General features: G+C 39.5%; 1 protein-coding gene across 1 annotated transcript in view; it reads left to right on the forward strand.

The window, feature by feature from the left end:
• The window catches only part of CTNND2 (catenin delta 2), a gene marked incomplete at both ends in the record, with an annotated part of 536,439 nt that overhangs the window by 438,003 nt on the left and 84,819 nt on the right, over positions 1-13,617 (forward strand). The window contains one exon of the mRNA XM_080639304.1: positions 8,084-8,257. Coding sequence (XP_080495430.1) covers positions 8,084-8,257 — 174 coding nt within the window. The remainder of the gene's footprint in view (positions 1-8,083; positions 8,258-13,617) is intronic.

The following is a 13,617-nucleotide window of genomic DNA, read 5'->3' on the forward strand; positions in this document are numbered from 1 at the left end:
TTGAAATGTTCCTGTTGGGCTTCTCTGAACTTTAAAGATTCCCCATAAAGGATCTTTTTCCTCCTCCAGGCCAAAGAACTAATCTCTTCTCACTGATTTCCTTTACAATATACGTGCTTCTGCCTGTTCCTAGATATCTTTTGTGTCTTTCTGTGGGTGTTCATTATCAGCATAGTAAAGGTATCTTAAAATCTGCTTGTGTTTGCCTAATGGAAGGGTTTAATATAATTCTTCAAATCCAAAAAAAGGTAAAACTATGCATATACTTTCAGGTTTCTGTTCAGTAGCCTTTTCTGTGGCAGGGAAATAAATTTACTCTTACCAGAACTAATTTTGTTATACACAGGAACACTTTGCCTTACAAAAATGCAATTTTTTTTGGTTTTTTCTTTCATCTAATTTCCTTTAAATCTGGACAGCCTACCTCATCTTACCATATACCAGTTCTCACCCACAACTGTTACTTGATTCAGGAGTTTCAGGCATCCTTGTGAACCTTCTTCAGAATGCATTATTCTCATCCCATGATACTTGACTGTTGTTGACCATACCAAATATTTTAACATATGTTGCCAGATTAACTCGAATGCTACTAAAACCAAATGTGACTGAGGTCTATCAGCAAGGTCACCATGCTGGAAACAGCTCTCCCAGGTTACCCTCATAAATGGAAATAAAAACCAGAATGTTCTTTCTGCTGCTTTTGCTCTGTCATCTTGAGTTTTTTCAGGACCCAAGTAGATTCATAATACTGAAAAGCTGTGTCACAGTCAGCAATACTCTGGTTACTGTTTCTCTGTGTGTCAAGATAAATCAATATTCATGAAGGGTTTGGAGGATTAGAGGTTTTTTTCCCCAGGCAAAAGTCTCTAACAGCAGGATCATCTTGTGTTCCTTAGGTTAGTCAGAATTCATCCATCTAAATTAACCTCATTAACACTTTCTGCCAGATAACATTTTCGCATGTCCTTCCCCTGTACGTTGTCTCCCTATGTGCTGACTGCTGCCCTGTCTATTGCACATGTACATATTATTTTACAGTAGGATTCTTAAATTTTTCCAGGTAATACCTTTGATGATCTCTCTTCAATTGCAGTACTTAAGCTGTTACATACTGCTTGTTCTGTCCCTCAGAACTGATCTTGTGCTCTCCTTGGGATGCTATTTTTAGAGTGCTCATTCCTGTAAGTGCCTCAGCAGTGAAGCTTTTATGCTGTGAAATACCCTACAGATCTGAAAATCTTACTCATGTTGAACAGTGTTTTACATGTAAATAACAAAGGCATGCCTGTGGAATCTTCATAGGATGCAGTGATTTACAACATCTGAAGCACAAAGTGCTTCACACCACCATGGGTTGAACCTGTGGAAGTAAACCTCAAAGAAATGGAGACAAGAAAGATACAAAAGTAGTCAGTTACCCTGATGTCCCATGAAGAGGAAGCAATGAGTTTTAGGCTACGTTTAATACGTCATTCATGCTAGTCAATGCAAACATTAGTTACTTGTTGGAGAAGTTCTAAAGAAATGTAAAAAAAAAAATAGAAGAAATAATTAAAAAAATTGTTCTTTGAGCTCATTATGATTGTTACTTACAGATACACAAGGTGGAGTTCAGCCCAGTATTGAAACTCCCCTCATTCACCTCTGTGGTTGCTTTAAGATTTGAAGTGCCTTTCCTGTCAGGCAACACACAGGGCACAGACAAATCTGTTAAGAGCTGTGACACCTCAGTATAGGGAAGCATTTGCCAGTTCTGCAGCCTGCTACATTTTATGTCCCCAGAAAATATGTGTCGAGGGTATAGGTACCATTCTCCTTTTGGCAGTGCACGGTATTCTCGTATAAGAATATGGACTGTTTCAGTCTTCCTCAGAAGATAAGGCTTACAAAATAGGGTGGGGTAAAACTATTCAGATTTTTGTGAATGCAGTTTTGAAATTTTGCTTTTACAGGGTATTTCTTCAGTCCTTCACTTGGTTTCTCAAACGTGTATATTTTGAACTCCTTCTGCAGTGACCAATACGGAGAGGTTTTTAATTTTTAAATTAAAGTGTTCAACTTAGTAGTAAAACTACTGTAATTGGAGGATAGTACCAGATGTATCATGGTGGATGAAGGACAAAGTTACAATTTTCTTTACTGAAAAAAAGAAGTCTCATACACTTAGGGAGTTTGTTTCTCAAACCGTTAAGCAGGAGAAGCTTTCCGTGACTTTTAAGTTACATTCTCATTGGTTTTCTCTGTAAAGAAAGAAGAAGTTCATTTATTTGGTTTATGACTTTTTTTCCTTGAAAAGCCTTTCAAGAACAAATTGAGATATATTTGTCACTTATGACATCAGTTGTCTAAATGGCAACTTCTTTACATCTTGAAATCAGAGAATTTACTTGGTTCAGGTCATAGTTAAATCTAATGACAACTTCCAAATGACTTTACCTAAGGAGTTCCCTTAGGATCACAATAAACAAGTGTTCTTTATGTTTCAGAATAAAGTTGGATGATATTAAAAGAGCCACAATCATGCCTCTCGTGGTGGTTTACCAGAGCTCAGACAGGTTCCTGGAGTTGTATGCTTTGTCATTAATTTTTAATGACCCAAAGCTTCTAAAGATTTGCAATAAAAGCCAGGTATAATATTGTTATTATCTGTGGAAAAACAGAAAGCAAAGCTTCCATAAAGGCCACAGGAAAAAGAGGTGAGACTCACCTGCCTCTATTTCTGTCTCGGATCTCAAGAACTGTAATTCCCTGCTGTCACTGTTGTTCGTTATATTCTCTTTGCTGCTTACCTGTGATCGGTTCATACCACAAAGTTGTCCAGCTGCAGAGGCCCACATCTCTGACTAGGACCTTGCAGATACAGACCTCTCTGCCTTGTATCATGTCACGCTTCAGATGGGAACTAATTTTTCCACTGCTGCAAATTTTGTCCCTGCTGTTGGCAGCCAGCAGGTCTATTCTTTCAGCTGTACAAGAAACAAGGATTATGTTCAAGAAAGCAGTTAGGGAAAATAAGGTCCATGGTCCAACTTTGTAAAAGAACCAGGAAGAGGTCATTAATCATTATTTCTTGTTATGCAGCCCATTATATACACATCTGACACTATTTCATTTCTTCACTTATAAGAAACAGGCTCACTTCTTGACTTCACACTCCTCTCGAGTTCCTCATCTGTGATCATTCTTGTCAACCCAGAATCTAGCCCAAATTACGATTTTTGATTGGAAGTGACACTTTTGAAATGAGCCTGACCTCTTTTACCTTCTGTCGGGAGCCTTAAGGTATAACAACGCCATTATATACCATTATGAATTCACTGGCACATCCCTTTACCATACTTGCTAAATGTGCTGTAAATTCTTCTATCTAGGTGAAGTAGCGGGTTTAAGGTAATATTTCAAAAGGAATAAAAAAATAGAGCTGTCAGGCCTTTTCATGTGGTGAGACCACTATTTTATCTATTACATTTCAGCACTCTACCGAGCCGTACCAAAATAATGAACACAGAAACCAAGAAATGGCAGCAGCTCCTGGATTTAGCTAATAATCTCAACTGAGATTAGGGGTGAACGGCTGTGTTGACAGTATGTTCTGCTCAGGAAGGTATTATTTCCACTTGTTACTTCCTTGTCTTTTACAAGTTGGTTATGTCAAGTGTTCATTAGCAAGAAATCGACTATATTGAGCAGCTCCTCATAGAGCTTCTTAGCAACCATTTCTTAATTCTTGCTTATCTACACAGCAACATCTTGTATGCCCTGGGAATCTCATTATCATGTATGACCAGGTTGTTTTTTGAAGCCCAAACAACAAAAAAAATTTGACTTGATCTAAATAGCGGTATTCCTTCTTCCTGTGTGTCAGATGCATGGATTCTCATCACCCCAGAAAGCAAGCACTGTGATTTTGATTAATTTTGGTTGTTTAAATTTAGATTTCTGCTCTCGGCAGTGTTGGTCAATGCATCTCTTGGAGGGAGGTTTCCAAAAGATGTTGTGCTGACATGCTGGCATAGGCTGCCACAGCCACTATGCATGGCTCATGCAGGGTGAGAAATCATTGTCCTCTTAAGGGGCTCATTAGTTTAAAAGTCTTTGGCATTTCAAAAATGCATTTGGTGAGCACTGTTTAATTGCTGATATAATTTTTGCCACTGCAGCTGCAAAGAGCATAGCTACTATGTTATCAGACTATCTCAAATGTCTAGGATCATTGGAAACAAATCAAGATGGGTTTAGTCATTGCTGGGTTTTGTTTGAGTTTTCCTAGATTTTCTTTTTTTAGTACTGTTATTTTGCACAAACTGAGAGAGAGGAAAGTAATCACAGTTAATAAACAAAAATAAAACACTGTTGTGTTGTTATCACACGAAAAGCTACCATCATGTGACACTTCTTAATAACAAACCCCACCAACCTGATATTTTTGGTACAAAACAAAATATGGGGAATACACTTCTTACTGAGTTTAAGCCTTCCGTGGTATTCAGTACAATTATACTATAAACATTGGTTTGCTTTCATTAATACGAGGAAGAAAGCATTAGATAATCCGTTGTGGAGCATGGGAGAGTATCTCAATGGGTGATCCTTTTTTCATCTCAAACTTCCTTAGTAATGTGAAAACTTTGGAAACTTTATTACAATACTCTTGCTCTTAAAAATCTGTTGTTCTTAAAGATCTCTGCATTCGGCTTTTTATTCTTCTTGACTTTCAGGCTTTCTTTGCACCAGTTTCAGGAAATGAGAGATTTGTATCTCACCCACGTAGCAAACAGTTTGTCAGCTTCAACCATAATATATGTGGGTAATTTCAGCTGAAGGAGAGAAGTCTGGAAGGAATATTTGTTTATGACTTTTTTTAACTTCTTAACATAAGCTAGGGAGAGTAATTGTGTGCAGTCGTCCTCTTTTTCAGAGGCTCCTACTACATCTACAGCCTATCTCAAATAGATCTTCCTGATCATTCCTGATGGTCTGCAACAACACAGTAGCCATTCCAGTAATTCACCGGGTAGAGGTGTTCAGCATGCTGCCTCGGTTCGTTAATACTGAGCAATGTGAACTACAAAGCAAATTCTGCCATGCTTTAGCCACAAGAAAATGGACTGTAATATCATAATATTTTTTTCATTCAGGCAATCAGTGCTAATATTTATGAAATGCAAAACAAATGGATGAAGCTCAGGAAAATCTCCTTTGCAATAGCTTCTTTTCTGACCTGTATCAGTCCTGCATGCCCTGAAACAGTTGGGCTGTACAGCTGCAGGCACTAGTCTCAGCTATGTGGAAGATGCCAGAAGCCATTAAACCCTTCACTAAAGGGTTAGCCAAGGTCACACATGCAAGAGCAGAGAGGAGCTGAAACATGGAGGCAGGAGTATGTGACAGGTCACTTGCTTGTACCCTCTGCCTCCTGGAAAGCAGCTAAAGTTCTGGCACCCTTTATCGCACAACCTTGAAGGTGTAGGCACAGCATGCACATTATGCATGGCTGGCAGTGACACGTTCCCTATGCATGCTGCTCAGCTGCTCTTGGGCACACACATCACATCTGAAGAATAGGCAGGGCATTATCCGGTGTCACGGGATTTACTGTGCCTTCACTGCACATGCACGTGCAGTACCAAAGACTTCCATCACCTTTACAAGGAACCTGAGGCTTCACAGTGCTTTGAGAAAAAGGTCTTTCCCCACAGTTGGTGATAAATTAATGCATTTGTGCTGCCAGTGAGTTGAAAGAAAGGCAGGGAAATGCAGTAATTTGTCTAGCTTTTTTTTTTCTTTGATGTTTTCTCATTACTGAGCAGAATGGCAAAACCACGTTAAAAATTAATTTATCTGCAAGTATCATTTTACTGCTTTGTATGTACCAGCACAGCATGAGCATATATACAGTTCAGTTTACATCAGCTGGTTTTAGTAGCCCTTGGCATTATAAGAGTGTAAATGCCTGAATAAAAAATAAGTTATATCGCCACATATGCACAAAAAATGTATTGGGTAAATACGATACATTTCATAGAATCATGTACTTTGTCCCTGAAATAATATAGTAAATAGCCTGTGCAAACATTATTCAGTTGCATAATGCATCCATAATTTGTGCAAATTGGAATGAGATGAAGAGCTGCATTTGTGCCCTTGGACATCACAAGTCATTAATGGACTTACTAAGGTCCAAAGCCTAAATGTGGTGTAGGATCAGATTTGACCTGTAAGGTATGTTTTTCATTTGTTTCCCAAGAAATTCTGACAGTGGAAATGATTGAATTCCAAGAGTTAAAATAAGAAGCAGGTTTTAATGTATTTTTTATGAGCTGACGAGAAGTCATTTCTGGCAAGAATGGTGATTTATATGGAGAAAAAAGAACTGAGGCGTATGCAGTGGAATCAACCTGTTGGTTTAAAGGCAGAAATGCATTAAAAAATTCAAAGGCACAGCTCTATAATGGTGTTATTTAAAGGGATTGTTTCTCCAGAAGGCAATTTTCCTGTAGTTTCTCAACCACCACTGGGTATTGCATGCAAGTTCTTTTAAACTACAGTAACTTTTGTTCAGTGCAGTGAGTTTCATATCTGAGCAGCTTTCTGGTTTTCAGTAACTGTTCATGTGTGTTAAATGGTCCCACTAACTTTCCACTTTGGTGTTTGTTCTGCTTTAATTTAGAAAATGATAGTGGTATACATTCTCAGTGGTAGTCATCTAGTAAGACATTGTTAAAATTAAGTTATGATAGTTGTTATTAGAAAAGGTGTGTTTGTCCCTTAAAATACATGTAGATTTTTGAAGTTAACTTAAATGATGATTGACACTTCCTGAAAACGAGATAATCTTGGTCTTTCCAAGTGCAGGTATTGTGGTGTTGGATTCATAAAAAATCAAATTAACTGTTGCAGAGCTAAACAAGGAATTAATTTGGATTGTGCTATCTATGTATGTCTAGTAGATGTTTAATGTTATGATACACATTTTTCATCTATGTAATCACTTAAGCTCTAACCCAAGGCATTAAAAGGTTTACTTCGCATCGTGTCATGGCAGTTTGGGCATGTCGGAAGTGTTAGAGATTTTATTAAAAAGTCAAGGCTTGTTCTGAACAATGGTATTAAGGCTATGAATTTTCTAAATCCTTTCATCTGAACTAAGCAAAGCAAAATATACATTACGTATATAGATAGAAATCACATTTAAGCTTCCAGTAAAGGTATATTCCCCATCTTTCTTTTGTTTAAAAAAAGAAGAAAAAAAAAGTCCTTGAATTTCTTTTAAGGTGTTTTATACTTAGCTGCAGATATCGGGCATTCCACTGGAGAGGTGAATCCCTGTTCTCCTGCAAAAAAAGTTTCTTTTTCTGGTAAAAGTGGGGTTTGTGCAATAACTTGCTTGTTCTCCAGCTTTTGATACTGCTCATTTTGGATATCAGACCAGGATTATATTCATGGCAAAACTCTGTATGTGATGAGAGGAAGAGTCTGTTTTGTTGAGGGGTGATTCTGCCGGCTTCACGTTTCAGACCATATGGCTGTCTGGCTGTATGGCCGAATGCCACAGGCACTTGCACAGTGAGAAGGCAGAAGAAGTTGTGCAGTTGAGATCAAGACTTGTCACACTTAGGCCTTTCAGGGATGGAGGGTTCATGGGTTTGAATGATTCAGTTTTCTACAGTAGTGTTTCGTGTTGTTGTTTTTTCCCTCATAAGAATAGAGAGGATGCAGAAACTGAGCAAGATGTGAAAAAGGAAACTCTCTTCTTCCCATGCAAGTTCTAGATTTGCCTCTTCAGATACATTCATGTTCACTGGGCTTCTGCTCCTACCCCAAAAAATAAATGCAGTGAAAAGTGTTTTTGTTATGCCAGCTAGCGAAAACACTGTGATCTTTGCCAATGCTATAGCTATTCTATGAGTGCTGAGTAGGAAATTTGGTTTCCGTATGAAGTGATGTGCTAAAACTGAGAACGGCTCCTTGTGGGCAGCTGCCTTCACGCATGCACACACAGTTGTTATAGCTTCAACTGAAGCAGTTTTGAAGTATTTCACTTTTCCTTGCTGACAATTTGATTTGTACTTTCCAACAGTGGGATGGCGTAGGACCTCTTCCAGACTGTGCAGAACCACCCAAAGGAATCCAGATGCTGTGGCACCCTTCAATAGTCAAACCCTACCTCACACTTCTTTCTGAGTGCTCAAATCCAGACACGCTGGAGGGGGCAGCAGGGGCACTGCAGAACTTAGCTGCCGGGAGTTGGAAGGTAGGAATATTAACCTGATACGTACTTTTTTTCAATTCAGAAAAACCATACAGATGACAGCAAATTGGTGATACAAATGTATCTGAATGCTCCGGGTAGTGGAATAACTCCCTGTTTTCACAGAGCTATCTACAGTCAAATTTGAGATAGTATTTTAAGTTCTCTGAATTGCTACAGATAGTCGTATCATAGCAAAAGCAGCATACTGCAGGAAAAATCACATTGGTCAAGTCAAGTATGAAAAATTGCAGCTGAAAACCAATATCCAAATGAGGAGAAGCAGCTTCTTTATGAATCTGGGTGACAGAGCAGTGAAAAATGAGCTTAAAGTATCACCAGTGACAATCAAATGAAACCATATTGTTCTGTCACTGCAGAAACTGGTTGACATTCTGTCTCTTAAGAGAAACCAGGCAAGAGCAGAAGAAGATATAAATGACGTAACAGCAGCACAAGTCATCTTACCATCTACTTTTTTAAAAAATAGCATGTTATTAAAATATGTCAATATGATTAAATATGACCAGTGACAAAGGAAACGCTTAATCAAGGCACTCTATTCCAAGTAATTGTACTTTTCAATTATATTCCATAGGTCCATTTTTCTCTCTTGCATTATTTGTGGTGAATTGAGAAAAAAATTAAGGGCTCATTTACTAGTTTTTAAAAATATTTCTAAATACAGAACAAATCAGTAACATTCAAGGTAACAGTTGAGCCTGGTTTACCTTTTAGGGCAATTTCTTTATTGCTTTCCTTATGGTAAACTGGTTTGATTGGGTGTAAAGTACTATCTAATCCTATTTTATGAATGTAATGCATTGATTTTAAGTTAACTCTCAGTGGGAATTTTTCTCATTTACTATGAAAACACATGTGCAGAAGGGCAGTTATCAAAGTTATGTCTCAGCAAATACCCTGTTTGGTTTTAAGCAGTTGGACATTCGTATGTGACAGGTAAATACCAATTTAATTAGGCATTCATTTTGAAATGTTATCCATGACACTAATAAATTGGGGATTTTTCCCATAAAGTTTTACTGGGAGTTGAGTTGGCGCATTCAGTAGATCTTCAGAGGCATGTCATTTTTTTGAGTACCGTTTTCAGCCAAACTTATAAAATGCCTTTGACTGTTGCATTCAGTGACATATGAAATGAGTAACAAAGTATTTGTCCAGTGATTTTAGTTCTATAAAGTGCTGTGTATACACTGTGCCTGCAAATCATTATTCTTTTATTATTCTCATGTTGTAGACCACATCAGATTATGTAATGCTGGCACAGAAACACAATAAATGTGTTTTTTCTCCATCTGGGAATGAGTGTAGCCCTGGTCCAAATGAGAAAACAATGCATGTGTTTTTGCCAGAACTAATAGGAGTGCTAAAATCCAAGTGGTACCCCATTTCCCATTTCTCATAAATCTGTATACCTGTCATTCTTTAGCTGGCAAAAGTGAACAGGGAGAGGAAGCAAAGCTCCACAGAGCTCTTTGGCAAGTGCCAGGTTAGAAAAACTGATTCAAACTTTCATGCTATCTCACTGATACCATGGGAAAAGCTCAGTTGTTCTTGGGTTGCTCTGTTTTTCTAAAGATTCATCAGTTCCATTGCAAGTGATGTGCAAACACAGAATAAATGTCCTTAATTTCACATGGCATACTAGCCATTTTTTGTGAGGGGAATAATCCTTTTCAGGGATTATATAAGCATTGATGTTTCCACCTTTTGACCTCTCCTTTCCACTGGTTCAGTCTTCTGGATATAAAATGACTGAAATAAAAGATAGAAAACTCTTAAAAGAAGAGGTTATTCCCAAGGGAGACTTTAAATTTTTTTAGCTCCCCCAAGAAATTGTAGTTGCAAAAAGGAATGCAAAAAGAAGTGTGGGTTTTTCTTTTGTACCTGAAATCTTTCAAGAATATGATAGACTGAAAGAAAAAGAGCAAACTGCGTGAAAATAAATTATGCTTCTATTAATAGCAATTTTAGGGGGGTTTTGCAATTAGCATTATTTTGATGTCAGAAGCATCCTAGAATATATGAGGCAGACACTGCACTAGGCATGCTCACACACTTCTGAAGATACAGTCTCTTATGAGAAAAAATACAGTGCCTTTGACCTGCTTGAGTAATTCTTTCCTAGCTCTTTCATTCTTTTTGATCCTCTGGTATAAAGTTGTCTAATTCTCTTCAGTGACCAAGAGGTAACACTAGTAACACAGGCAATGCTTAGCCAATGCCATTATGAAGGGAAAGTGAGCACAAATTAAAATAGGTTTGCTGATTCACTCAGCTGTATTCTGAAGACGCTTGCCTGGTTATGAAGAAATTTCTCTCACTATAACACTTCAAATCTGAAGTCCTTTCTGCAACCTCTTATCATTATTTAATACCTTGGATTAAAAAAAATTATGAAGTATAAAATTACGATTCATCCTGTACCAGAAAACCTTCATAGATCTTTTTATATGTAGTCTGGCATCAGTATTTTTCCTTAGGTGGTAGAAATAAAAGTGGCAAGTTCTTTTTAGTTTTCACCTTGATCAATAGGCTATTAATACATTAAATCTATTGAGCATGTAAAAAGTTATATGCAGAATATCCTAGAGTTAACGATGTCAGGAATCCAAGGTTATATCCCTTCTGAACAAAATTTCCCTCTCCAAGAGAAAGGAGATACGGGATATCAGGTAGTGAGGTGGACTGCAAACTGGCTGAAGGAGAGAAGCCAGAGAGTTGTAGTCTATGGGGCAGAGTCCAGTTGGAGGCCTGTATCTAGTGGAGTGCCTCAAGGGTCAGTATTGGGACCAGTATTATTTAATATATTCATCAATGATTTAGATGAGGGAATTGAGTGTACTGTCAGCAAGTTTGCTGATGACACTAAGCTGGGAGGAGTGGCTGACACGCCAGAAGGCTGTGCTGCCATCCAGTGAGACCTGGACAGGCTGGAGAGTTGGGCAGGGAGAAACTTGATGAAATATAACAAGGGAAAGTGTAGAGTCCTGCATCTGGGCAGGAACAACCCCAGGTTCCAATATAGGTTGGGGAACGACCTGTTAGAGAGTAGTGTAGGGGAGAGGGACCTGGGGGTCCTAGTGGACAGCAGGATGACCATGAGCCAACACTGTGCCCTTGTGGCCAAGAAGGCCAATGGCATCCTGGGGTGTATTAGAAGGGGGGTGGTCAGTAGGTCGAGAGAGGTCCTCCTTCCCCTCTACTCTGCCCTGGTGTCGTGGTTTAAGCCCCGGCTGTAAATTAGAACCACGCAGTCTACTTCCCCCCCCACTCCCCAGAGGGATGGGGAGGAGAATCGAAAGAATGTAACTCCCACGGGTTGAGATAAAAACAGTCCAGTAACTCAGGTATAACACAAATCACTACTGCTGCCACCAATAATAATAATGATAAGAGAAATAACAAGGGAAGAAAATATGATACCGCTTGCCGGAAAAGAGAGCCCGACCGAAAAGAGGACGTGCCCTTCCGGGTAGCTCCCAGTTACATCCCCCGGCATGACGTGCTGTGGTATGGAATACCTCTTTGGCTAATTTGGGTCAGGCGTCCTGTCCCTGCTTCCTCCCGGCCCCTCCTCCTCCCTGGCAGAGCATGAGACTCACAAAGTCCTTGGTCAGTCTAAACATCAGTTGTTATCAGCTCTTCCCAGGCCAAAAGTCAAAAACACAGTGCTGCAACAGCTACTAAGAAGGAGAAAAACTGACTGCTACTGCTGAACCCAGGACACCTGGTGAGACCGCATCGGGAATATTGTGTCCAGTTCTGGGCCCCTCAGTTCAAGAAGGACAGGGACCTGCTGGAGAGAGTCCAGCGCAGGGCGACTAAGATGATTAAGGGAGTGGAGCATCTCCCTTATGAGGAAAGGCTGAGGGAGCTGGGTCTCTATAGTTTGGAGAAGAGGAGACTGCGGGGGGACCTTATTAGTGTATATAAATATATAAAGGGGGAGTGTCATGAGGATGGAGCCAGGCTCTTCTCAGTGGCAAACAATGATAGGACAAGGGGTAATGGGTATAAACTGGAACACAAGAGGTTCCACTTAAACTTGAGAAGAAACTTCTTCTCAGTGAGGGTAACAGAACACTGGAACAGGCTGCCCAGGGAGGTTGTGGAGTCCCCTTCTCTGGAGACATTCAAAACCTGCCTGGACACATTCCTATGTAACCTTATTTAGGTGTTCCTGCTCTGGCAGGGGGATTGGACTAGATGATCTTTTGAGGTCCCTTCCAATCTCTAACATACTGTGATACTGTGATACTGTGATATCTGTATATTACTATATCTGTCTATATTATCTAGCAGCTGAATTTAGGCTGATGTCAGTTCATTTGCTAGAGACATTCCTGCAATAATTAATGTTAACTCATAGAATCACAGAAGGGCTGAGGTTGGAAATGCACTGTGGAAGTCATCTGGTCCAACCCCCAGCTCAAGAGGGTCACCTCAAGTTGCCCAGGACCATATCAGAGGTGGTTTTTTTAATATCTCTGAGAATGGACACTCCACAACCTCTCTGCAACCTGTGTTAGAGCTCAGTCACCTTCACAGTGAAAAAGCATTTTGTGATGTCCTGCAAATGTCCTATGTTTCAGTTTGTTCCCAGTGCCTCTGATCCTACAGTATTATCTTTTCTATTATCAACAGTTAAAAACACAGTGTTGTCACCCCAAGTAGGGTTCCCTTAGTTTTGTCAAACCCTTACAAACAATTTCTTCACTTATGATCCTGTTTTGTTTCAAAATACTATCATAACTTATATAGGTAATTCATACCTTTTAAAACCAGAACTTGAGATCTACTATGTTTCTGTTGGTAACACAATGATTTACACTAGAACAGGTGGCACAGCTGCTCTAGGCCTTGGTTAATCCCTTCTGTGTGCCCAGTCTTCTGTCCCAGTTACTTGTCAGGCTTTACAAACCTCCCTCATTTGCTTTAATGACTGGATCATGGAATCACAGAATGGTTTGGTTTGGAAGGGACCTGTAGTCCAGTGCCCCTGCTCCAGTAGGTTCATCTAGAGCAGGCTGCATAGGGTGACATCCAGACGAGTTGTGAACATCTTTAGAGGAGACTCCATAACCTCTGGGCTTTGTCACCAGTGCTTTGTCACCCTCAAAGTAAGGAAGTTCTTCCTCATGCTCAGCTGTAATTTCCTGTGTTTCATTTTTTGGCTGCTGCCCTTTATCCTGTCACTGGGCACCATTGGAAAGTCTGGCCCTATCCTTTTCATACCTGCTCGTAAGATATTTATATGCATTGTTAAGATACCCTCTCAGCCAGGCTAAACAGGCCCAGCTTGCTCATATCCAATTTAAACCTCCCCTTTTGCAGTCTTT

This window comes from Psittacula echo (genome assembly GCF_963264785.1).
Source record: "Psittacula echo genome assembly, chromosome: 2".
NCBI classification, from domain to species: Eukaryota; Metazoa; Chordata; class Aves; order Psittaciformes; family Psittacidae; genus Psittacula; species Psittacula echo.